General features: G+C 43.6%; 2 protein-coding genes across 2 annotated transcripts in view; one reads left to right on the top strand and one right to left on the bottom strand.

The window, feature by feature from the left end:
• The window catches only part of DOCK7 (dedicator of cytokinesis 7), a gene marked incomplete at its 5' end in the record, with an annotated part of 107,034 nt that extends 97,424 nt beyond the window's left edge, over positions 1–9,610 (top strand). The window contains 7 exons of the mRNA XM_082483646.1: positions 1,610–1,744; positions 3,143–3,232; positions 3,937–4,173; positions 5,333–5,476; positions 6,364–6,470; positions 7,530–7,697; positions 9,103–9,610. Of these exons, the coding sequence (XP_082339772.1) occupies positions 1,610–1,744; positions 3,143–3,232; positions 3,937–4,173; positions 5,333–5,476; positions 6,364–6,470; positions 7,530–7,697; positions 9,103–9,145 (924 nt within the window). The 3' untranslated portion in view covers positions 9,146–9,610. The remainder of the gene's footprint in view (positions 1–1,609; positions 1,745–3,142; positions 3,233–3,936; positions 4,174–5,332; positions 5,477–6,363; positions 6,471–7,529; positions 7,698–9,102) is intronic.
• A 3,391-nt stretch (positions 9,611–13,001) lies between these two features.
• Positions 13,002–26,451, bottom strand: USP1 (ubiquitin specific peptidase 1). Its single transcript, XM_082484299.1, has 9 exons — positions 26,320–26,451; positions 25,783–26,021; positions 24,548–24,671; positions 24,081–24,188; positions 23,373–23,533; positions 22,161–22,879; positions 20,903–21,073; positions 19,538–19,739; positions 13,002–14,616 (listed from the first exon to the last, which is right to left on the bottom strand). The coding sequence occupies exons 2-9, from the start codon at positions 25,950–25,952 to the stop codon at positions 13,884–13,886; spliced, it is 2,388 nt and encodes a 795-aa protein (XP_082340425.1). The 5' UTR covers positions 25,953–26,021; positions 26,320–26,451; the 3' UTR covers positions 13,002–13,883.
• Between the last annotated feature and the right edge of the window lie 498 nt (positions 26,452–26,949).

Below are 26,949 nucleotides of genomic sequence, written 5' to 3'. Positions count from 1 at the left end.
AAGGCCCTCTCTGAAGGAGAGGTGCTTAAAGGGACGGACTAGAGCAGGGGTCCACGGAGCCGCCCACACCACATGAAGCGTATGAGCAACTCCCGGTGCGACTCCTTGTTTTCTTAAATTTGAGCATGTTTCTATGCTCCTGCCAGAGCAGAGCCGGTGAATTTTGTATCTGTCGATGTCCCATGGTAAAACCAAGATGTGGCCTGCACGTATTGAGCAAGGCTGCGGCTGGCTCTGGTCACTTCAGCCTTCACTTCCACTTCAGAGCTGGGCATCGGTGAGCTTTGGCTTCCTGAAGGCGCTCGGGGTGGGCAGCAGCCCTCACCCCAAAAAGGCAACGCCGCGTCCTCCTGGCTGTGCCGGGAGTGAGAGGAGCCGAGCCGTGCCTGGGCAGCTCCTGCGTGACGCCCCAGAGTGTCCTCAGGCCAGGAGAAGGCGGTGGCTTGCCATGGCAGGGCTTTTTCCAGTCTCTGGAGTTTGCCTGAGTTTTTTTTATATTTTGGTTTGGCTTATTTATCCTCTTTGCCTTCCATAGATCATGGAGATCAGTTTTGCCATAGCAAAATACTAAAAAAAAAAAAAATAAATAAAATCATACACAGCAGTCAGGACGTCTGTAAGTGCTGTTTGAAACCAAACACTAGCCCAGATTCAGAAACATTGAGCGTTATGCACCACATCACTCTTTCTCACGAGAGTAAAGGTGAACATTTTAGAGTTTCTTGCTGAAAGGCATTTCTGGTTTGTGCATGCAGCGTGAGGTTTTTTTTAACAAAATCAGAGGTGTGATTTATTTTTAAAGCAGTTTTCTTCTCTCTCTCTCTCTCTCTCTTAATCAGATTTTCTTCATTACTTTTCCAGCAAAAATCTTTCTTGATTCTCTACTTTTGTTGCATTTCTGGGCCAAATTCACCACTGGCTCAAACGGAAGCAGGTACATGATACAGTGGAGTGCATCTGCTTTCACCAGGAGTGACTTTGGCCCTCCTCCGTTCTAGACATTAGTTACTAGAAGAGAACATAACACCTTCCAGCTGACATGCTGTTTTAGAAAGCACCTGCGTGTGTGTGTGCGTGTGAGCGAACTGGACATTGACTTCGGCCCAATCCTGCAATAACTTGAGAGTGGATTATGGGGGCTCTGGTGTGGGTACTTTTCAGGGGTGTCTGCGTTCCGCAGGCTGTCAGCAGCAGGACGTCCCCGCGCCTGTGCCTACAGGGCATGGACCAGGCTAAGGGGTGTCTGCACAGGATTTGGGGCGCCTGAAATAATTACCCAAACGAAGGGACTTGCCTTTGACTCTTCCTCAGGGACATCCGACACCTCCAGACTCCTCCTGGGGTGGGAAAAGTCATTGCAGGGTTGGGCTAATGGTCGTAACCGATCCATATGATTTCATGTTCGTTTATAATTTCATTGCTGCTAAATGCATTCATGCTGAGTTCCAGGTGTGTTTTTCTTTCCCTTCTTTCTTTCTTTCTGTTTATTTCTTTGTTTTTTAATTTCTTTTTTTTTTATTTTGCATAAATTCAGGAGCCTGCCTGCAGCCGTGCTTGGGGGGTCTACGTGTCTCCACACTGAAATAACCTTTTGTTTCTCCAAACCTAGGATGGAAAGAGGATGTTTGGCACCTACTTCCGGGTTGGTTTTTATGGAACTAAATTTGGAGACCTGGATGAGCAAGAGTTTGTTTACAAGGAACCCGCGATAACAAAGTTAGCTGAAATTTCCCATAGGCTCGAGGTGAGATGATTGTGGCTGACCTCAAATTCTGTCTGTGAGTGGCAGTTTAACTGTTTTGCGTCAGTTATTTAAGAGCTGTGCTGCCAAATTACAGAAGGTGGTGGAAATCGAAACTGTGGGGCAAAGCCCGCGCCGTGCCTCTCGGAGCCTGGTGCGAGGCTGAGCTTAGAGAAACAGCCACGTGGCAAAACGGTTTGCAGAGCGCCGTGCAGTGACCCGGAGCTGGGCCTGATGTCTCCTGTCCTCTTGCCGGTGCCACCGCTGCAGGAGGCGGGAGGAGTGCAGGGAGAGGAGTCCCACGGGTTTTCCCTGATCTTGCAGCGAGGGCTGCAGACCTGCGCTGATCATTTGGGAGTTTGTGGCATATCATACTGTGTTTTCATTTCTCTTCAGCCCCCCGGTGTAAATGGGGTGACCTGGGCTTGAAAAAAAGGTTGAGATGCCTTTCGGGATCCGACTTTCAGAAAGTACTGTGTTTTGCTGTCAGTTTGTTGCCTCCACATCGTGTTGCTCTCTCCAAGAGACTGAACCCTCTTAAGGTGGCTGAATTGCAGAGCCCCTGAAGTGGGACATCACGGGTCTGAAGTTTGTTTCGGCCGTGAGCAAGCAAAGGCAACTCTGATAAATCTAACCGGGGCTTGGGTGCAGCTCCAGGTACCACCCGGTGATCGTCTGTACCGTGTACTGGTTAGCCTGGCCTGGTTTTGTGCCAACTAGCCTGTGTCTAGATAATGTCTTAGCACAGTCTGGGGGACAGCGTGGGTCAGAGGCTGTTCCCAGTAAGCAGTGTGGACAGCTGAGGCCGTCCCCAGCGGGAGAGGAAGAGCGTTTGGCTCTGGGCCGTGCCATGCTACTTGTTCGCAGGGCCAGAGGGCGGACCGGGCCCTATTTTATTCACTAGAACAGATCTGATGTCACGTTGTTGCTCGCAACGATTCAGCTGCTGTCACGTTGCGCTGAAAGCAGCAGCGTTGTTTGAGGTTTAAGCGCATGAACCTGAGTTTGGAATCCGGCCATTCACCCAGCCCAGCAAAGCCGCGCTCTGATGCGGCGCCTGATTTCCAGGCAGATCCCGTATTGACCCCAGTTTCCAGTTGAGCTCCCAGGCAGACAGCGAGCTCAAATGGCTTGTTCAGAACCAGGCAGCGTGTGCGCGCGGTTGGAAGGCTCCCGAGTTCTCCTGCCTTCCAGGGCATTTGGCTTGTTTTTTCCTGTTGCCCCTGGAATGCGACTGATTTAATCCTCCTAGGTTCAGCGGATCACATTCAGCCCCGGCACAGCTACTGTTGGAGGCATGTGGGAGCTTCACCTCCCCTGAATATGCCTTTGTCTCTCCAACCCCCATCTCTCACGGCTGTGTCTGATCTTCCCTTTCTATGCATTTGCTCTTGATTGTAGGGATTTTACGGGGAACGGTTTGGTGAAGATGTGCTTGAAGTGATTAAGGACTCAAACCCAGTGGACAAATGTAAACTAGATCCTAACAAGGTAAGAACACAAGTACGGGTTTAGAAGTACAACTGGTCCTGAACGTATGCGAACGCGGTGCAACAAATCCTGCCCGAATTTCACCAAGTAGGCAATGAAATCCGTTTGCAGAGCGTCTTGTGACTGCTCAGGAGGAGACTTGGGGAAAATCATGCCAGCAAAGGAATGCAGAATTAGCCGTTTTGCTCCCTGCCCCAGGCCCTGCCCTCGCACTGGTTGGTGGGAAGGGGGGAGGCAGAAGGACAGCAGAGGCGCAGGCGGCGTTTGCCTTTCTCTGTAGTCTCCGCTGCGTGCAAGGAAGGGAGTCTGCCATTCACTGGCCTCTGGCTTTTTTGCAGCTGCAGCATTCTGTCGTTCTTGTGCCATGTCCGTTAAGCGTAGCAGAAATAAGAGGAGCGTGCCTGGGAAACAGGACTGTGGCTGAGGGCAGGGGGTTATCTGGAGAGAAAGGAAGGAAACGCTTCATGTGAAGAGCCTGAGAGGAGAGGGGCGGTCTGCTGTATTTTGTCCAGTCCAGAAACTGCTGAGCAGCTACCCCACGTCCCTGTCAGTGTGAGCCTCGTTTTTCTGAGTAAAGGCAAAAACCAGTTCTAGTTCTCCCGGAGGTGGCTTCAAGAGGAAAGAAAGCAAACTGGGTTATTGCGCTGCTAAAAAGCGGGGCGTAGGAGTCAGCTCACCGTGCCCACCTGGGTTCCTTCCTGCAGGCCTACATTCAGATAACCTACGTGGAGCCGTACTTTGACACATACGAGATGAAGGACAGGATAACTTACTTCGATAAAAACTACAACTTGCGGCGTTTCATGTACTGCACGCCCTTCACGCTGGACGGCCGAGCTCACGGGGAGCTGCACGAGCAGTTCAAGCGCAAAACAATCCTGACGACGTCCCACGCTTTCCCTTACATTAAAACCAGGATAAACGTCATTCACAAAGAGGAGGTGAGGACTGTGCTCTCAGGGGCTTCCTGTGTTTGAAGGGAGATATTATACAAGACTAAGGGAAGTGGATGTTGCCGAAACACATGCATAATGCATAACAGGTGCACAATGTATATGTGTGGTTTGATAGCACGGCCGCGTCCCGTCACACCGTCACGTTAACACAGATGCGCCCTCCTGGCCATCACTAGTCTACCTTTCCCCTCTGTTCAAGGTGCAGAAATTCAGCAGAGAGCGAGAGCAGACAAATTCAGCAGAGCGAGAGCAGACAGCACCGTCGTGAGCTGCTCTGGCTGTTCACTGCAGAGACTGTGCATGAGACCCCTTTATTTTGATTTTAAGAATGCCCTGTTTCTATTGGACTTTTCCCTGTTTTTACTCAACCTAAACTGAAACTAGACCAATTTAAAAATGCGGTACGCCCTGCCACCTGTTTAACCAGTGCATCCATCTCACAGCACGCAAGGGTCCTTGGGCAAGCTTGGCAGTAACGCAGGCTGCTCCTGTCCATTCTGCTTGAACAACGTGCTATAGAATCACAGAATGGTTTGGGGACCTTAAAGATCATCCAGTTCCAACCCCCCTGCCACAGGCAGGGACACCTCCCGCTAGACCAGGTTGCTCCAAGCCCTGTCCAACCTGTCCCATGGCTCTGTGTTACAGCTCACTTGCACGGCCTCAACAGACCCCCAGGCCAGTGGGGTCCTGAGGTCTTATAGAGAGGTTTATCCCAAAGCTGTGTTAACTTTTCAAGGGTAGGTAGGAACTGATGTGGTACCTGGGACACAATGAAAAATGCATTTTCCCGCAAGGCAGGGAACCTGTGAGTATTTAGGCACTGCCATGGTGCTGTAACCATGGGTAGTTGGTTGCGGTGACCGCAAGGGACGTGAGTCTGCCTCCTCAGAAGCAATCTCAGAAAGCTCTTGAGCACTGAGATGTAGAAACACATTTAAAAATCAAACTTTTTCTTGATGTTCCTAAACCCAAGACTAAGAGGATGCATTTCTGAAGTGCTTCTGTCCAGACTGTCAGTCCTATTGGTGTCCTCCACAGCTTCAGTATGCCACCCCAAAGTGACCGTGGTGTTTCTGAAAGCGTGTGTCTGGTTGACAGTCTCAGCCATAACAAGCGTCCTCTATTCTGGCTACTTGCATAGATCATTTTGACGCCCATTGAAGTTGCCATAGAGGACATGCAGAAGAAAACACAGGAGTTAGCTTTTGCAACCCACCAAGACCCTGCGGACCCAAAGATGCTGCAGATGGTGCTGCAAGGATCAGTAGGTACCACAGTAAATCAGGTGAGGATCGCTGTCCGAGTTGGAGACACTGGGGTGGTGCCTTTCACTCAGTGCAGTGGATGCTCAGCGTTGGGCTTTATTGCTAAATTACCTTGGATTCTTTTTCCCGTTCAGTCTGTGGGATGTGTTTAAGGTCACTGGTGGGTCTAGACCAGCTGTGCTCAGGGACTTTGCCAGTTGAGTAAGAGTCCTGAAAATGCCATTAGATCTGAAAAGTGGCTGAAAAGAGACAGCCCTCCTCCCCCAGTTACCTGCTCCTTCCTGGCATTCGCAGTGGTTTCTGCTGCCTTCTCCCTTACAAAAAAAAAAAAAAAAAGTAATTAAAAATAATACTTTCCCTTTGGTTAGCCAGGCTCTGGTGGGTGGAACTAGGAGTGTGTCCTGCTGTGGGTTTTGAATAAAATGGAAAGCAAAACCAGTGAATGGAGAAAAATTGAGGAAAAACTGAGGGAGTATGAGTAAAGCTCTACTAATGCACAGGCTGGAAAAAAATCAGCTGGAATTTCAAGTTCTGGGTTGAGTTTGCAGTGCTGGCTAACACTTCCTTGGTTCCCTCTGCATTGTTTAAACTTTGTCTCAGTTGTGAGTTGAGCAAACTTTTGTCGAGAGTCTTTATAAGAGAAAACAAATGTAGAATCTGTGCATTTTCTCACACTGTTTTCCAAAAACAGTTTTAGTTTTTAAAAAACAACAAAACAAGTCAAAGAGATTCAGTTGTCATGATGTTTGGTGATTTATGCCAGATTTACCAGCTGCAATTCTTCAAGATGGATTCTGTAAGGAAATGTTGCATTTTACGACCGTTTCTGTGTGCAAGAAGTTTCTCCAGCAATTGGATATGACAGACGGTTTCAAGAAACTTACTTTTTTTTCTTCTGCTCTTAAAGGGACCGTTAGAAGTTGCTCAAGTTTTCTTGTCTGAAATACCCAATGATCCAAAGCTCTTCAGACATCATAACAAACTACGCCTCTGTTTCAAAGACTTCACGAAAAGGTATGGAGTATTTTCTTCAAACTGCCTGACACGTGCCGTTATCACTACCGCACACCAGACAGGAACACGTACAGCAACACAGCGGATGTTGGGAGAGAGGAGTATTCATGTTATAACTCCCATCTGTCCAGTTTCCATATGCCGCTGTATTCCTCACTGCCCGGTTGGTTCCCTGTTCCTCTGGTGCTGCAGGTCCGTGACTTAAGTCGGATCAAGCGGCTGAAGATGTTTGGCTTTGCTGTCTGTCAGGAACGAATTAGTGATCGCAGTTCAGTTCTGAACAAGTGTTCCTGTTTCAGAAAACACAACTAGCCACTCTGGCACGAATGAACTCACAGCTTGGCAGGGTGAGGAGAAACTGCTGAATTGGGCAGGAGACCTAATTTCCTTCTGAAGTGAATTTCTCCAAACGGAGTGGAAGCGTGCTGGCAGAGTTCTCTGAAGAAATGTGCTGGCTGCTCTGCTTTCCTCTTGGGTAATGCAGACTGCAGTCTCAGTCCAGCATCACTTGCAAGCACCAAGGAATTAAAAAAAAAAAAAAAAAAGGAAATAAAAGTGCTCCGTGCAAATAGATCCAGTGGCAATGTAATTTTCCCATATGTAATAAGTGGCATTGATGATGCAGTTCTTTTCATACCCTTTGTTAAAATTACATCTTTCCAAGTAGAAGAGTTCCTGATGAACATCTCGTAGTCTGCTATTTATTAATCTTTCCTGGGGAGAGCAGTAGATCTAACTGTCTTTCAGTCCTGTTGGACTGGAAGTGGCTGTGTGGAGATCAGCTTTTCATTCCTCTTCTAACTGGAGAGTAAGTTGAAATAAAAACCGAGTTGTCACTCTGGAAGTGAAATGGAAATTGGAAATGTGACACCCTCTCCTTTCCCCATGGACACCAACCGGTTTAGCCAAGCCTTTGTTACCCAAAAACCAAGATGAGGAAGTATGTGTCATCCCAGGGGAACACAATGGATTTTTTTTTTTTGTACTATTAGATTAACAAATCTCTAGCAAGCAGCTCCTTTTTTGTGTGCCCAAGTTTCACAGGTTTTTGTTTTCTAGATGTGAAGATGCTCTGCGCAAGAACAAGAGCCTGATCGGTCCAGACCAAAAGGAGTATCAGCGAGAACTTGAAAGGAATTATCACCGGTTAAAGGAATCTCTCCAACCTTTGATAAACAGAAAGATCCCACAGTTGTATAAGGCAGTGCTGCCGGTCACTTGCCACAGGTGGATATTTGATTTTACTCTTTCAGCAGAGATAAGGAGGGTGTGAAACTGGGGTGTCTGATCTTCCTGGTCAACCTGTGGCATCTGTTTGTTTTCAATTATGGCTCTTTTGGCTGACTCCATCCCTTTCCCCTTCTGTCCTGACTTCAGAGCACATCCCCTTCCCAGCAGTTATGGTAGGTGGTGTTTGCAATGGTCCCTTTTTTGTTCCTGATCTATGACAATTAGGTTTTTTTTCATCCTACATCCCATTCTTTTTGAATTCAAAACCACCCTCAGTGTGTCAGGATTTTGCTGCTTGTTTGTTCCCAGTGAAACTGGGATGAGGAGCTTCAGGGGCAGGCAGGGTGGAAAACCCATCGGTGTTTCCCATCAGGTTCCCTCCACCTAATCTTTGGGTTGACGACCCCCACTGTGTCCCCTGTCACCAAGGCAGGCTAACGCAATCCAGCGAGACCGCCCTGGCATCCTGGGCTCACACCAGTTGAGGGGGTGGGGTTTTTTCTGGAAGGTTCTTTGTTAGCACCGAGCAGGACGGTGACGGTGCTGCTAACGACAGACCCTTTAGGAGATCGGTGTGAAGGTGGACTTCAGCTCATGTCCATGCGTTGGTTTAGGAGAATACAGCCCTGACTTTGAACCTCTGCTCCTGTAAGTGTTGTTCAGAGGTCAAGAGCAACGGGGAACGTAAAAAACGTTGTGAAAAGAGAAACTTGGCAAAATTACATCACGAAAAGGGCAAGACTTAGTGCTGGATGAAGAAGGCAATGAGTGTTCCCAGCTCCCATGGCAGTGCTTAGCGATATTTCTGTGGCTGAATTTGAAGTATTTTTCCGTCTGCTGAATAGCGCAGAAGGGTGCCCTTGCCTCGTTACTCAGGTTCGTGACGTTTTAAGCTCTCCCCAGCCTACGTACTGTGAGCTGGCTGTTCTCCGCAGGAGTCAGTTTTCACTGGCTGGGGATGGTGGGAGTACCAGTGCTTCCCTCCCCACCCGGGTGGGAACCTCACGAGCATGGTCGCGGTAATGATTTTCTAATCTTGTGAAATTCAGCCTGTGCGGGGAGTCTAATACAGGTATTCCGGGCAAATTCCACTGAAAAATTTATTTGAGTGACTTAAATAAGATTTCAGTAGTGCGGGTGGTTTGTGCTGCTTCTCGCCGTACACAGGAGTTAAACTTTCTGTCAGCTTTCGCGTCAGTAAACCTTGGGCAGTTGAATGGTCCCAGATACAGACCCAAACCCAGTTCATTTGAAAAGCAGTGGGTTAACGTCAGCGGACTTAATTTTTGTAGTAGGCAGCTGTAGAAAACAGTGGAAATGAAGTACAGATCCATTCATCTGACGAGGCTTCTTATTTCATCATGGAAAATATGAGCTCATCATTGTATTTTCTCTCCCTCAGAGACTCCTTCAGCAGGATGAGCCTTCGCAAAATGGATATCTAAACGAGTTAAAAACCAAAATAAAAAAGCACTTAAAATTAAGGTTTTGAAACGAAAGAGCCTTGTTATCAGCGCTGGGAATCAAAGAAGTTTTATTGTGAAATAAAACTTGGACTTCATCCTGGACATCCCACACACCTCTTCCTCCATCAAAGTGTTCAGTGGCCAAAAATCATTCTGAATTGTCAAATGTAGACTTATCAATGTTTGAAAAAAAATCATGGCAGTGGTATCCAGAGTATTGGTGATAAGCTGTAAACTTACCTGTTTTTTAAGGCATTTTTATGACTCAAAGGTACACTAAACGCATTTACCTTTATTTATAGTATTGCCTAATGTTAAATTTATTTACTTCTAGTTCATATATTTAATTTATATTAGGACCATACGCAAATGCATTTTTGAAGTTTTTAATGTAGTGATGATGGTTATTTTGATGGTACTATTAAATATGTGAATGTTTACACTTTAACTCCCTGTGCGTTGGACTTCAGAGCTCCCCGTCCTTGGGAAAAAGGTTCAGAGTAAGGTAAGTCTTACAGTAACATTTCTTAACCAAGTGGTGATTTTTTTTGTTACTACCCCTATCCTTTTTTCCTTTGTAACTCTGAATACCAATTGCTACAAAGAAAAATAATGCCATCTGTAGCCATCTGAAGAATAGAGGCACATCCTGTTAACACTTTACCTCCTTCGGTACCCGTGAAGGGGAGCTTCAGCGTGACTGCTGTGCGCGCGGTCGTTTCCACCAGTTAGGAAGTCCAAACAACACTAATCTCATCAGACCTTTCAATGTGCTGTTCAGCGGAGCACTATACCTGCGACCAGATGCTTTGTTGTCTTCCTTTTTCAATTTAAAAACTAATTTCACGGGGAAAAAGAACATAAAACTATGTCACAGTTTAAAGCTTACAAAGAAAGCATTCTTTGCATTGTTATTTATGTAAAGAAAAACATCTGTTTTACAGCAGTTATTTTGGTGGCTAACGCAGCACGTCAGGGAAACATCAGAATTGGAGCCGAGTACAGAACTCAAATCTAGTCCTTTATAGTTTTCCTCTCTGTATTGAACAAGTCCCTTGGAAGAGGTGGTATGTGTTTAAACAAAGGCTTACTCTCTATAAATACCTAAATAAGCATACATATGCATATATACATGTATATAGATAAAAAACCAAATTTGATAAACGTACCTTTTCATATATATAAAAATATAAGAAAAAAGATTGGTTTTATACATGAGCTTTTAAGATCGCAGACCGCTATACATCATCACTTCCCAGTTGTGAGCATTTGACTTTTGAAACCTTAAATAGTTTTTACCTTCACTTCTAACATACGCATTCCTGTATGTTAGACAGTGCTGGGGGGTGTTTCTTTGGGGTCCGTCCGTCCCCCCCCGCTCCTGTTTTAGCATCTGTAGCTGCAGCAAGTGCCCACCCTTCTGCATCAGCGGGGGGAGGGTTTAGGGTGGGGAGGGTCTTTTCTGTTCAGGATACTTATTTCAAGTTAGTAGTGGCTGCCTGTGAGCGGGCGCGTGGCAGGGTGATGGTACTCCTGCTGCGGAGCAGGGCTGCAAAGGACCGTGTCTGGGAGCCACCACGGGCTGTAGGCGCGTGGTCAGCCCTGGCGGGATGGCGCCCAGCGGGATGGATGGCGCCCAGCGGGATGACATCCCGCGGGATGGCGCTGCGGGGCGTACTGGCTGGGGCCAAGGGGTGTGTTGGGGAAGGGAGAACAGCGCTGCCAATTTTCGCTCCTTCGGCCGCACGCTTTTTTTATTCCAACAGCTTCACAGTGGTGGTGCTTTGTGATAGCGCAAGTGCGGTGCTCTTCTCAGGGTGCGGCTGTCTGTCGTGGGTTAGGCCAAACTGGTCAGTCTCTGACCGTTTGCCCTTGAACACCAGCGATCCTGAACTAGTTCTCTGTTACGGGTTATAACACGGGAAAGCCTGCATGGAATTCCTTGTATAAAGAAAAACTACTCCTCTAACCTGAGCCTTTTTTTTTTTTTTTTTTTCCCCCTCTGAGACCTTTCGAAGGCCTGCTGCAAAGGCCAGGGATGCTGCTGAGGCTTCGGAAGCTGTATGGGAGCCAGGGACTCATAATGGAAAATATTAAGGAAGGAGGGGGTAGCTTTGCGAGAGGTTTATATGAAGAGGCGTGCAAAATATTTACAAAGTGAAAAAGGGGAAACAAATCCCCAAAGCCATGAAAGAATGAAACCTTAATTTACAGTAGTCCTTGCGTGTTGTTTCTTCGGCTAGGAAAGCGTCTTTTAAAATCCAAATCCTTTATAAATATCCTTTGATTTTACTGCACGGCCCCACGTCAGCGTGGGTCCGTCTGGCTTAGCAGTACGTACAGCTCGACAGTTGTGTAGACCTCAAGGGAGGTGTGATGGAAAGCTCAGATTCAGCAGCCACGTTCTGTTTGCCCTTGCGGCAAACTACGGGCCATGTGCAATACAGGACATCGGTTACTGCGGCAAGTGACTCGGTGAGGAAGGGTGGCAAGTGCTTTACTCGAGTAAGTCTCCAAAAAACCCACCCCATGCCTCTACCCACGTACCGGAGGGAGGTTTTTTTCATTCAGCATATTCCAGCCCATCTGTGGTTTCTGTTCCGTTGTCTACAAAGACTGTTTCTCTCGAGCTGTGTGGTATGATGGAAGACAGCTGGGGCTTCCTCCCATTACACCGTAGCAAATATTTTGTTGAATATAATGGTATTTTGTTTCCTTGGAACGTTTCCTGCTCCTGCAGTTAAATGAAAAAGATAAGTCCTGGGTCAAGGGTGGAAAAAGAAGCTTTCATTTGCAGGCTGAAATTCGGCAAACCCCATACTGCAGGCAGGAAAACAATAGCATTCTGTAATGTGATTTGGCTACCCTTGCAAGGTAAGGTTACAGTTATTTTTTTGGTGATTTTTTAAAATGTAATTTATTACGGTGACAGGGCTTTGGAAAAGGGTAATTCCAGATTTTTCTCTTCTGTACAAGATAATTACTAGAGACATCTATTCAGCATGAGTTTATAAGCAGCTCTAAATTTAGTCCAGCCTTTTTTAGACTGCTTTCTATTGAAAACTGTTGCACTGGTTTCCATCGAAAACTATTGTTTTCTGTTGAAAATATTTCTTGAATGAGCTTTCTAGACTGAACCATATTTTAGTAATACACCATCATCCACGATCTACTGCAAAATCAAGGTCTGTACAAAAATCAGAGGTTCACCATAACATGGAAAACACTAAAGATGTTTTTCAGGCGTTACCTCAGTGTTTATACTACATTATAATAAAAGACTGTAAAAAATTTAAGTGTTGCAGAATAAACTAGACAGAGGTTTCTAGGGCTTTTCCTCTAAATAAATGGAATTGTGTTTGAAAAAGCGTAAATACATCCAGGAAACTAGAGCATACTCACATCTTGTTTATCTTTCCTCATCTCTCGTTGCAGCAGCGCTTCATGTCATTCCATCCATCCAGAAGTAACACTTATTTGATTTTGTGTCATATTTTTAAGATTTTAATTGTCTGCGGTTTATAGGATTCACCTGAACATTTTAGCATCTAACATGATTTGGGATTTTAATATCTAGTATTTAGTGCTAACCGTTCCACTTGTTTTTACAGTAATCTTAAGTTTCCCTTTCCCCTTGCCTGTAGTCATCAAGTCCCTTCAACTTAGGATGCGCCGTACAAGAATCAGTTAAAAACCGGAGAATGTTATTTTTTAAAGGACTTGAAATCTTCCATTTCTCTAAGATAGATACTTTCCCAATCTTTTTGTAACAGTGCCCAACCACTTTCACTTTCCCCTTTTCCCTCTCCAAACACAAAAGTCTGATCTAGTCATCTCAGCTGCATATCGTAATTTTTTTTTATTTCATATATACATTCTTAACAAAGCATCAAGCCAAATGCTTTCATTTTCCCACATTTCAGTGAGCTCCAAGTACAAATTAACTGTTATAAGATCACCACTAAGTTCCAAATCCACCCAAACAGATATGCATATTAGAGGGCTTTATTCTTAAAAGTACAAAATTATTTTAATTACACTACATGCTCCCCCTGTTTTTGAAGTATTAATCACACCTATTTACACTTTGCCCATTTAACACCTATGCAACAAGATGTAAATTAGACCATTCAAACATTTCTGTTAAGTTCAGTTCCTTCCAATACACTAAACAAGGTTACAAAACCCTTTTCTTGTGCTTCGAGTTGCACCGAGCAGTATAGAACTGGATAAGGAGAATGTCATCAGTAAACCACGCGCTTACCCAAAGACTAAATATGAAGTATTACTTCCCAAGTTACAAAAATACACAACTTCTGATGAAATTTGCTAGTTAATATACATTTACTCCAGAATATGAATACAAATAACTTTTATTAAAAAAAAAAAAAAAAGCTAATAATACAATAGGCATGTCTGAGACCTAGAATTGTGTTAAAACCACTACAGTGTGCTGCAGGCATCGTTTAGGAACTATACAAATTGGTATTTCTAAAAGGTAATATCACTATTCTCCAGCATAAAAGTTATTATGGGAGTTAAGTTCTATGTCATGGTTTGTTAATTCAAGTTGAGCCACTTACACCGAACAAAAAGACCAGAAACATTATGATCCAGTAGCTTCAAAAACAAACAGCTGCTTCTTCCAGGTAGCCTTGATGCAAATCAGACCAATAGGTGTATGCAAATCCCTAATATTTACAGTCAAAATACAGTATCACTCTACAATTTTCTTATAAAACAGTAGGTAAGGAGTCGATGTAGACGACGATGTCGGAGAAAGAGAATTCAGGAAGTCCTTTTCTTCTGTAACCTTCACTTCAGAATCATCAAAAAGCAACCACTTGCCTTCATACTCTTTCAGGCTCTGCAGTACGTAGAGAGCTTTGTTTTCGAGTCCACCGGAAGCGACACCGTTTTGCTCGCTGTGTTCTGCGCTGCACTCCGCGCTGCCGTTAGTACTGCTAGACTCGGGATTTCTGTTTTCAGTAACCACGTTAAGAAACTTCTCAGGGTTAGCTGGTTTGTTGTTGTACAGGTCACAGTCAGACTTGCTCTTCTGCCCCCCAAGAAGTCCGACTGCTTCCATGTTCTTTTTGTTCAGAACTTTACCCGGCTGGGCGTTTCCATTGACTCGAAACGAGACTTCACCATCGTCGTAATCTTCAGCAACAGTTCTCGCCTCCTCCTCATTCAGTGGTTCCGGTTTAATCATTTCGTACATTTGGTCAGTGATGAAGTTCCCCTTGTCTAACTCCAGGCTATTAAGGTCTGTAATTTTGACAGAAGCTGTGTAGTGTCCGCTGCTAATTGTAATGCCGCTGTGCATTACCACTGCAAATAACCCGTAGGTGTCATTGGTCGGCTTTGTGCTCCATTCCTCTAGTGACAGTTTGAGAGGCGTCAGTAAGGGAGTGTTTATCTTGGACAGTCCACCATAGCAGTCAAACCTTTAGAAAAGAGATAGAGTTAGACCTCTTGACACAACACCTCACAACAAATACCGCTTTCAGTGGCCCGTATATTGTGTCTATAGTCTTGCCCTTCTATTAAAAAGCCCTGGGTGACCCGAACGGGAGAAGCTGCTCGCCTTTCACCGTGCTTATCGTGAGGGGCTGTCCCCGGCAGCCCTGTTCAGTAAAGACAATTTTACAAGTAGGCGTAACGGTAAATCTTACAGCCGAGGAACTAGGTATTTTAACTATTTAACAAATTCCCTTTTTCTGAAATAGCGGCTAAAGTTAAGTTTTAAATAGTGATGATAAAAGGAGTTATCCTAATTGTTATCACTCCTGCTTCTCTGCACAAATACTTGCTTCTTCCCAGACACCGTCCTGCTTTCCAGGTTGAAAACCCAAACTCTTCAAACATCCAAGGCTGATGTAAGCAGGGTTGGTGTTTTGTTTTTTTTTTCCCAAACCTTTGAAAGAGTCATTTACTAAATAAAGGAATACAAATCTATTTTACTTTCAGGAAAACCGAGTAATTTTTTTTTTCTCAGATGATCTTACTGCACTGTAGTATACTGCCAATGGTACGCGATGGTTATCCAAGGATGAGTAAGTTACTAACGCTTTCTTATTACTAGGGATTCTTCATTAACTGTCCAATGTTATTCAGTTTTTTTAAACAATTATCCAGCTGATTTACTTTGGAAAAGCATCCAGTATTCCATAAATATTTAGCATTTTGTTCACAGTGCACAAATTTACAAGAGAAAAGTTTCTTAAGTCCTTTCATTACAATAAGGATCTCCTAAAGAGTTTGCAAAGAAAATAACTGTTGGGACTTTTACATTGTGTATTACTCTCCTGGAATGATTCTGATGTTACATGATTTACATATTACACCAGCCAAATTTAATTAACCCCTTCATATGACGATATGTTAGGGTGTCCTAATAGACCACAGTGGTCATTCAGTCTTGCTCAGCTGTTAGGGTGTTGCAGGGAAAGTTTTACAGGGTTTGTCTGTGTTCCCCTGTAAAACTTAGGTTCCACACAGCTAACTACTATTATTCAACTTGCATTTTATCATAAGAAAGAATGAATAACTATCTTTAATCCAAGGAAACTGTAGATATGGCATAGCGGTATAAGCATAATTGCAGTAAGAGTATTACTTTTGTTTTACTGGGTTTAGTTTTGATTCTGCTGTGCTTGTAAACATCTTGCTGATGTTGACAGCCATAAACCTTTATAAACATAAATACATTTACACACACACAGCTGTCCTCAGTCACTCAGGTCTAATTAACTGAAATCTCATTTTAGACCTAGGCTTACCATAAACATTTGACTGCACCAAAAGAAACACAAAAGAGCATATAATCAGAAATACTAAAACTTAAATCTTCTGAAAATCCCTATCAGTAGTAGACAGAAATAGAGATATTCAGAAGAGAGTCAAGAAACAGAGAAACTGCTTGCTGATACTCTAGATCAGAAATCCAGTTGCACTCAAGCACACTCTGACAATCATATTAACATAAAACATTAAAAAACAGGCTCTACCTTTCTTCTGAACGAGATCCAGCATCAGAAAGATTTGGAGAGGAGGAAATAAGAGAGGAAATCTTTTCCTATTAGCTTTTTGTTCTTCTTAATGATAAGAATCTGAAGACAGAAAAATTGCATGCCAAGTACGCTGCCTCCTCTGACTGATGCACAGTAGTTCATACACAACAAACTTGATTTCTGCAGCTACAGCTTTTGAGTTTTTTGGGGAACTTTTACCCACTGTACTGAATTAATACCTCAAGTTATTATAGACCTTTAAAGACTTATGCTATTTTACTGCAATGCTTTTAACACATAAGGATGTGAAATACTCCAGATAAAGATATCCATCTTTCTGCTTTCACTAATTAGCAAATGTGACTGTAACAAAACCTAAATTAAGCCTTTTAAAAAAAAAAAAAATAATAATCACCTGCTCTTACCTGATCCCATTTCACAAGACAAAAAAAGTCTCATTTTCTTGCCAAAAAAAGTCTCATTTTCTTGCCAATGTCACTTGTTAAATTTATATAGTAGAAATGCTTAATTGGGTGTTACCAGTTACACATTTCTTAACAGCTTCCCAGTCTGAGCACAAACGGCACACATTACTTTTTCCCCCAGACACACTTGCCAAAATAGAATTACTCATCCCCAGGCAAGCAGTTTTTCACACTGGCTGCTTTATTAAAAAACAAACAAACAAACAAAACCCAAACCACAACACTTTGCAGGCCAGCATCTAGAAAAGATGAAGCAAATCCCTACTAACTGCAAATATTTGCATTACTGTTCCCCTCTGCTTCATTTCTCTTCATTTATTTAAAACTTTGCCATCAGAAAACTCAGTCGAGCACAACTGAGAAGCAGACAACATTTCAAAATTTTTACTGGGGCTAAGAGAAGTTGTATGAAGATTGTTAGTTTAAAAATTTTAAACTTAAGGCCAGCGCAACAGCCTGTTTGTTAGTACTTTTAGGGCAAACCATTGCAGTCTCATCTATGAAGAGAGGAGTATTTTATACAATAAATATTACAAGTTTCCAGAAGTCAGCTGGGGGAAGCTCCATCAAAGCTCATGGCTCAAAAACCACCACAGGAGTGACTGGATACTCTGGAGTAAGCCAGTGCTTTCTTTACCAGCCTTGGCTCTTCCCCATTTGATTTGCAGCTGTGCTTTATTACTCCAAATCAAGACGTGTAGAAATGACACGGTTTTGTCCAAGATAAAACATCCAAGCCAAAATCTCAGAAACAACCTTCTAAGCAGTTTCAGCTTCATCACTGACTCCAGTTCTACATCTGATTTTTCCACTCTTACTTCCTTAACCTCTGGCCGCTAGCACTTGGCAGGAAATGTATGACATGATGCAGAGGACACATGAGGAATACCACAAGAGACTGGACTCAGTCTGACCCAGATATAGGTCCGAGTAGTTTGGAGCAAGGACCTGAGGATTGCCAGGACAGAAGAAGAGGTAAGTGATTTAGGAGATGGCTGGTTCACCTGCGTGCTGCAAAAACTTAAACTTCCTCATAGAAACAAAAAAGTAGCAAATATAGGAGCAAACTGAAGAAAATATTCAAGTTTCCTTTCAGGTAGACATCTCGGGTTGTATTTTTTTTTTGGAATAGCCCATAATCATACCAGGATACTATCTCACATCAAGGGCTACTCAACGTAGCATTACAAGTTAAGAAGTGTGCAACTTTTTCTCTGCCTTGGTGCAACAGTCAAATATTACGTAGAACAATGAGAAGACAATTTGCTATGTTATGATCCTGGATTTGTATGAAGAGATGTTAGCAGACATTAGGGAGACAGAGGAATTTTCCTTTATACTTTGTCAGAAGCTTAGATACTCCTAAAAACAAATACTAAAACCTGGCAGAGCAAGAATTCTAGTTTTAACAATCTTAGCAAACTACCTGTAAGAATGTCTTATAAGAATGTCTTAATATAAACCTTGACGAGTTATTTTACAAATCTGATTTACACTGACCACAGTTATCAGCGCTTGTTTATACAGCATCCTCTGACAAGTCATCTTTCAACTTACATTTTGTATCTGTATATTGCCAATGGTCCTATATGCTTCAAGTTCTAAAATATATTGGTGACACAAATATTATGAACTAAATTCCACGGAAGACCGTGCAGTAGACTTCCCGCCGGCAAGGTGGCTCTGAAGGTCTAAGGGCAACCAACAGGGAAACGCGAGCCACAGGGAACCAGGCAGAGGAAAGGCCAAACTAACTTGTGCCTAAATAACTTACTGTACGTAACAAAGCAGCTCCGTGTTAAGTCTGAGACCTACACCTAGCCATCGGCTCATAAAGCACACGGGCTGCAGCAGAGAACCGTGCTGATGCCAACCAGCGGGCTGCTGAAACCAACACAAGTTTTACCTTCTTCTGCTGCATCTGGCAAAGTTAATGCAGATAAGGAAAGTTATGTTTTAGTGAATACCAAGAAGAGTTGAAACTTCTAGTCAATCTAGCGTTACTAAAATCATACAGGCACTCTCAAAAACACAATGAATGGTGTAAAGTTTTTCCAAGGGATCTCAGGTGATATTTTATAGTTTAAGAGAAGCTTTTCCTGATGAAGCCTTCTGTCATTTTTCATCATTTGAATCTCAGTGGAGCAATAGAGTCTAGTGCAAGACGCTGTGCGTGAAGTGTCATGGCATTCCTTCATTTGTGTATAGTACTGTAGGGACGGGATGGGAAGTTGCTTGCGTTTTTTCCCCTCCCTTCCCAAAGGAAATCCCTAAGTACAAAAAAAAGGTAAGGAACACTCTCATAAGAATAATCTCTTTCAAAAAATAAGGATTCCTACAGTACATAACAAACTGCTCAGCAGTTGAACATCAGTGACATTGGTATTACTGTATTTTAAAGGATTTCTGTACTGTCTGTTAGACCTTTAAAGTTTATCTCCTGATTTTTTCCCCCAAATTTTAGTACTCGCATTCAGTTAGAGACCAAAGCACTATTAGCTGCGACCATAAAATTCAGTTTTGTTCTCGTTACTTGTTCTGCTACATCTGCCTCTGAATTCACACAGACAAGCAATATTAAAAGTAATGTTTTAAGAAACGTCAGGATATCAGGCTGTTGTAAGAATATACATAAACCAATTTTTAAGAAGTTTTGTGAAAGTATGTTCTCCTGGAGATAATTTCTGCCACTACTCGTAACAACAGAAAGCCTCTATGAAATTAGGGGCTGTGTCCCACTCATTTAAGTTAATGTCAATCTAGAAATTGCTTTTGCTTTTGGAAAAGTTACAAAACCTTTTCATCTCTTGTGATAAGTTTTCCCTTCCGAGAGCACACTGTTTCGTAATACAGTCAATCTGCATACTCACTCTAAGCCACTAGCAGCAAAGCACTTCAAATGAATTGTTATAACTTCAGGCATTTTATCGAATAAAAGGCTGCGTTCTGCTTCTGTGTAATGATGGCAGTTTTCGCAGAAATATTTATCCTCTCCCACAATCCTTTCCACTGACGCAAACTGTGAAATTGCCCATTTAAGAGTCTTCATTTCTGTTTTTGGCTCTGGAGAAACTATAGAAGAGAATCGTTATATTCACAGAGATGCTATTATTTACATTTCCAATGCATTCCACCAGAATAACAACAAAACAAAGTATGTCAAGACAAGACATGCTCAAAAATCTATCAACACTGTAAAGAACGCTCAATATGTATGAAATAGAAAATATATTCAAATGGTTGAATCATTTCAGGAAGTGATGAAAATACCACTTAATGCATATCATTACTTAAAATCTACGGTTTTCCCAAAGCTTGTCTTAAGATTGCATGTACTAATTCTGCTGCCATGTCTGGAAATTGGGTGCGTGTATTTGCGACTGGAATTTCACTCATTAAGGCGAACTTCCAAAATAACCAGAAAGTTCCCTTTCACTTTTTACATTTTGCTGCCCCTGACAGCCTCACGCTGCCGATGACAAGATCGCCTACGCTGTCGGTAGCATTTGACATACGAACACCACCGAACACACATTACTCTCAAGTCCTTCAGCAAAACGGGGAGGGCAAAAATAGTAAGTAAAATAGCAGTAAAAGTTGCTCCAAATTAAGTTCATGGGAAATAAAATTAATTTATTTCAAATTCCGAATTTCAAAAAGTATTGTCACCCTGCTTATTTTTGAAAATAGCTAAAAGCTACATATAGATCACTAAAATTTCATGAAAGACACCAGAGGACTAATATTTACAAATACGGAAGAAATAGGTAACAACAGTCTAAAACACTGAAAAAAAAGTTGTTGTTTTTTTTACAGTAGATTAACAAAAAAAAGTGCTAGTTTCTCATTTCTTTATTTTTGAGAAAAAATGCAGATATTTCTTAGGAAATGAAGAAAAAGTGGGAGACCTTCTCATCCAGGAAGAAAGGGAAAACCCAAATCAAAGAAAATACCTATTTATGAGCAAGAAAACGTGTATGTAAGTGAAGGATCGTAAGCACTCTGTGTTATGTGTTAAAAACTGAAACAATTTTAGTACTATCCAGATCTGTCTATATTATCAGCACTGTGTTGCCAAAGTCTAAAGTTAATCAGGACAAGAGATAACAGAACAGCCTCTAGTTTTAACCAGCACAAACAGGAGCAGTGTTCCTCGATAGCTACGGCACCGTCCTTCCTCAATGGCTGGCTGAAGCAGAAACATAACATCACAACCCTTGTCGCTGATTACTTACTTTCAGAACTCTCTTCGGTTTTAGAAAGTTCATCTTCTTGCACGGGAACACTGATGTCCTGAAAATCTTCTCTTCTTTCGGTAAAGCACTCACACTCCAAGCATCTTGTTCTCAGAACTAACTGGCCCTGGAACAGTTTCTCCACTAGTTCAAAAACAGCCAGTTCTGTACCTAGAGAAAGTATAAGCCAGATCACTTATCGAGATGCATTTTACTCAAAACCACTTTGGAACCTGGCTATCCTTCTTGGAAAATCACTGTGTTACAGGCATGGTTTTTTAGGGATTCCAGATAGGAATTAAAAAATAATAAAAGCAGCACTGCTTATCACATGCAATTTTCACAGCGTCATCTACTTGTAACTAAGTAGGGAGCCTCTTTCTCTTGGCCTTCAAAATTTAAGTTCTGTTTTAAGATTAGATTCTTGTTTTATACTTGAAGTGTGATGGTGTCGTGTTCTGGAAAGTTTGTCATCAACACACTGTCTTCTGAGTATGGACTGTCAGCCTCACGAGGAACATAGCACTTGTGTTTTGCCTGTTTATTCTCAGCCCTCCCCTCTAATACTTTCTGAACTTGTTGGCCAATTTTAGTCAAATCTGCTGAAGAAGCAGAGACCTCAAACGATTCTGCATTCCATCAAATCTTTATAAATATTGGTGGGTGGATCAGAAAGAAAGTTTGAAATTAGTTAAGTACTGAATTCACACTGAGGCCCTTCCCTCAGCAGTTATCTCGTTTCCGTGACACAAACAAAATCCACAGCTGCCAGCCAATTAGCATATGTAATACATCCAATGTCTTTTCTAGTTCCTGGGAAGGCTGGAAATATAGAAGGACTAAAGAATAGGGGGAGGAGGAGAGGATAGTGTTTGTAAAGACTTCGGACACAAATTCATAGCCAATGGGGTTTGATTCTGTTTGCTCCCAACAGCAATCTTCCTTTACATCTTGAATCCACTTGCTATTACTATTGATGACAAAATAAAATATAAACCTGGTAGTATTCTGACTTTTTTGGTTTTATATTGTACAGTGATTCCATACCTCTTAAGATCTAAGCTAAACAGGTCAAGATATAAAAAAATTATGAACATGTATAAAAATAAATTCTCTTTCATAAAAATCTTTTTCAATTCCTGAAAATGTAATTTTGTATTTAGAGAGCTCTGCTAACTACACAGGCCGAAGGCTGACTTTCCAAGCATAGTAATTTCTTAATCATGCTAATTTTAAGCCCATACGCTTGTTCACCAACCTTCCTTTTTTGGTTCTTTTTCAGTTCCTTTTTCATTATGGCTTTCCAGAGGAGATGCTGGTTCACAGTAGTCTTCTTTAATATTGTTACCATTTTCACACTTCAGAGATGACTCTTCGAGCTCACAGTCATCGTATTCTTTCCCTGGGTCTTTGGATCCCAAGTTTGTAGTTAACTTTCCTAGACTATAAAATTTAGACAGAATACTAGGCTGTTTGCATGAAGATTTTAACCAGTTTAATCTAAGCCGTGACTTCTTCTGTGTTGGCTTTGCACTCTCGTTTTCACTGGAACACTTGGCAATGGCATCGGTTTGATTTTCTAGCTTCTCTCCTGTTGCTTTCCTCTTTGACCTGGTTTGTCTTTGATTTTCTTCAGCTGCGATTTGCTCTTTGGATACTTTGGATTTTTTCTTTGCGTTGCCACCCTCGGCATCGCTTTTTCTTTTCCCATTTCCTTTGAGCAGCTTGTCTTCAGCTATCTCTCCAACGTGGCTGCTCGGTACATTATCCTCCTCCTCGGCAGGGTTGCCAGTTCCATTGCTCTCAGCATTCTGATTCAGTTTTTCCTCCAGCTTAGCTGTAGGCTCTTCCACGGGCAGTTTGTTCAATTCTTCCTTCTTCAGCAGCTGACATGTTTCTTGAATGTTACCCAGGATACACTGCAGAACCTCCTGGGCATCATGCTGCAAGTAGCCTTCATACATAGGGTTGAGCTCTCTATTAAAAGTAAAAGTAAATGAGCAAGGCAATGAAGACTAGTTACTCTTTGCTAACTGGCTAACCTGATTGGACATTTAAATTAGGGAGTTTAGATATAAAAGCAGGGGAGGATGCTCTCCAGGCCTAGAGAGGAGTCCTCTCTGTCACATACACGGGTGAAAGCAGCTACAGCCTTATGTACTTAAACACACGCTCAATCGGAAGCCAGTAGTGGTCTTTCTCAGGTCAATGAGAATACTTAGACAATTAAGGCTAAGTACTTTTTTAAACCCACGGCTGGATTTAAATTGTGTTGTTACAAACTGAAACTTTACTTTCAAGGTTGTAATGCCATAGGGCTAACAATAAACGTGAAAAACTGACTTCCTATAACGATGCCCCAAATTTAAGACCCTCTACCTCCCGCAAGTCTCTAATGCTGTGCTGTACTGTGCAGTGACCTCAAAACTTCCCGTGAAAATTCTGACAATGCGTTAAAGATAATTTGTACCTAAGGGTATTTAGTAGCCTTCGGGGCTGAGTAGCAAGTTCATCTGTGTATTTTTCTGGATTTAAGAGAAAGCTGGCTTGAAGCTGCTCAACTGAAAGAATCAATGAGTGCAAACTGCAGATCAGTTCGTAACTTGCCAGTGGGTCTTCTTTACAACTTCCCTGCAACAACAATATAAAAAGAATAAAAATACTTGCAGTTTTTTGACTGTAACAAGTTAAACTTTTTCTCTCCTGCCCTCACTTAGTTTTCTAACAGATATTTGACAGATTTTTTTTGTCTGTTATGGGAAGCAGGTGAGTTTCAGACAATATATTGCTCTTTTGCCAGTAGAAAACAAATATAAAAGCCAAACTAACTGTTTTTTTTTTTTTTAAAAAGACCCAAACCATCTTTGCCCAGACTCCAATTTCCATCCACTCAAAGTACTGCATCATAATTATCTTCATGCCAGAAGCATAGTGAGGTATCTTCTTGAATTTCTTCTGTTAAACTTAAGACTTGTGCTTACAAGTTCACAGACACTCTAAACACTCAAGTTTGAACACAAGTTCAAAACAACTCAAATGTATCTTTACCTGAAATAGCACTGCAGAAAACAATACTGCAAAACTTCTTACAAATAGAAGAAATCACAGTTAAATTTTCTTGGTGCGCAGCCTCACTCGCACAATTACAAGTAAAGGAACGTGTCGCGAGATATATTACCTTTTCTGCTTTTTGCTCTCCTTCATCCTTCAAAGATTCTTTCTTCTTTGAAATGATATTATATAAGTGTTTTACTCCAGTTTTAAAGCCAGGACAAAAATACAATACCTGAAAGCAACAGTTTACAACAGAATAATTGGTAAAGTAAGAAGTTACTCAACATACATATCCACATTTATGATCAAACAAGCTTTGCATCTCCCAAGGCTGCTGCACAGCAGGTGAAGGTGCAGGATTATTCATAGCAGGGAGGTGCCCGGAGTATGTAAACTGAAAAATTACCCAATCAAGGCAACCTACGGCGCGCACATTTCCTGCAGTATCATCTTTTTTTTTCCCCACTGTAATTAGATTCCCTTCATATTACACCCAGACATCTATGTCACATCAACCTACAAATCTAATCCACTTGTGCTTAACCAAACAAAAAAAATCATCTTTTCGAGGGCCCCTGAACATGACCTTACCTGAAGTACACTGTTAAGGTAACAAGTGTTACCCAGATTGTTCAAGCCCACAAAAGGCAACATGTTGTCTTTCTTCTCACAGCTAACAAGCGAGGGCGGCTGTGCTGCAGGAACAACCTGATCACTATTAAATAGAGAAAACGCTCTGTAAGAGACAATTGTTGAAAATGACTCCTTCTGGTATGCATCTCTCTCCTGGGTATCTACCATCTTAGAGCTAGCTTATAGAATTAATGACTAATATACACAGATCAAAATCACGTCAAAGTGTTTCAGAGAGTGTCCATGGGGCTGCTCTGGGCACTTAAACACAGACTGCTCAACTAAACCACTGTTCTTCAGCAACCTACATAAAACCAGGCAGGTTGACAAGAAGCAGACAAATCTGCTGTTACTTCAAAAAGTATTAGTGAGACCGACTTAAGGAACCAAAAAAGTTATCTTTAAAAAAATACTTTTATATTCTTTGTTCATTCGTAAGGCAGCGCTCAGAAAAATGCGTCTAGCAAATATTTTCTGTTACTGTCCCCTGCTCCAGATTCACATCATTTCATTTCTGGAAGCAAACCAAAAGGATAAAAACAGAGGTGGGGGGAGAACCAATGAACCTGGCACATAATATACAGTGATAATGCACTGCTCTGACACAACAGAACCAAATGTTAAAGTCTCCAACACAATTGTAATTAAGCATGATTAAGCAATTTTTCTCTTTCCTATTTAAATTTCTTCACTAGCTGCAATGAAATGACAGATTTGTTCAGGGTTTGAAATACCCTAATGAAAGGCAGTGAGCAGCATAATCAATTCTATTACTTGCAGCAGAAATAACCTTTAAAATTTTAAATTAAAACTCATTTTGCAAAAACCTTGCATTTTAACGTACTTTAAATAATTCAGCATCACAATAACTATCTTACATTAGCTTCAAATAAGGTAGCTTCTTCGTCATTAAAGTTTACGCCAGCTAAACATCCACAGTGCAGCACACTTGTTTTCTTAAAACTAAGCAGATCTAGAAACCCATTATAGTGAATAGCTAGTTCAGTTTGATTAACTTGGCTGAAGGGTTTATTTAGCGCGCGTTGAGGCGCGTACTTGTCCAAGAACGTACAACGGAGAGGAGCGGATGGCGCAGCGATGTTTATCCATTACATCGAACAGCCTCGCTGAGCGGCTGGGCTACTTTCACAACACCGCCAGAAACGCTTATTCAGAGCGAAAGCCTTACATACATCTCAGAGCCTCTGAATTCCGAACTCTTTTGCTCATTTTCCTGGGACTCGGTAAAATCCAGCGCTCTTTTCGCTTCCTTTTTTTGAAAGAGCTTCAGGGAAAGCCTGTTCTTCTTGGAGGGGCTCCCTCTCGCCGGCCCGCTGCTGTCACTCGGCAGGACGCCGGGCATCTTTCCTGGCGGGCAGGCGAACGGGGGAGGCGGCCGGCCCGGCCGGGGAGCAGCGCTCGGGGCTCACACCTGCCACACACACACAGACACGCACCGGTCGCCATTTACTTTTAGAGCGGGAAGCAGCGACGGCCCGAGCGCGGCCCCGCAGACCCCCCCCCTCCCCGCTCTCTGACAGCCGCCTACCGCCCGGCCCGCTTCCCCGCGCTGACCGCCCTCATGGGCCCGCCGAGGAGGCCGCTCAGCCTTCCCGCCCGCCCGGCGGGAACGGCGCAGCGGGCCCGGCCTGCCCCCCCCCCCCCCCCCGGGAGCGGGCCCGGGGCCCGCGGGAGCGGACGGCGGCGGCGACGGAGCCGCTTCTCCTCACCGCTACATGTCGGCACGGCGCGGGCCGCCGCCGCCGCCCGCCGGTTGCCATGGAGACTGCGGGGCGCCCCGGCGCCGCTTCTCCCCACCACGGGAAACTTGGCGCGTTTTCCGCGCCGCCAGGACCCGCGCCCTCACCCCTCCTCGCGCCCCGGCGCTGGCGGCCGCCCGGCTCAAACGCCGGAGCGGAAGCCGCCGCCGGCGCCCGCCAGGACGGAAAAGCCATGGGGACCGCCGGGGGTCTGTGTCCCACCAGCTTGCGGCGACCGAGCGACACCTCCGCACGGCGCCCGCCGGCAGCGCCGCCGCCACGCCTCCGCCGCCGCCGTCAGGCAATGCTGCGGGCAGCCCGCGGGGTCCTGCCTGGGCGCGCGCGGGCGCTGGTAACGGCCTGGCCAAAGGGCTCGGGCTGGCGAACGGGGGAGGGGAGGCGGCTCGGCTGAACCATTCCGCCGAGACACTCCACCACCACCACCCCCCCCCCTCCGGCGGCGGCGATGGATTGGTCCCGCTCGATCCCCGCCCATCCCTGCCTCCACCAATCACAGCGAGAGGCGCGCGGTGCACGGTGGCGCTGTTCGAGCGGGCCTGAGGTAACGGCTGGGGCGGGGGCTCGGACCCCCCCCCCCCG

Source organism: Vanellus vanellus, assembly GCF_965231255.1.
Source record: "Vanellus vanellus genome assembly, chromosome: 5".
Classification (NCBI taxonomy): Eukaryota; Metazoa; Chordata; class Aves; order Charadriiformes; family Charadriidae; genus Vanellus; species Vanellus vanellus.
This window is presented reverse-complemented; position numbering and strand designations above follow the sequence as displayed.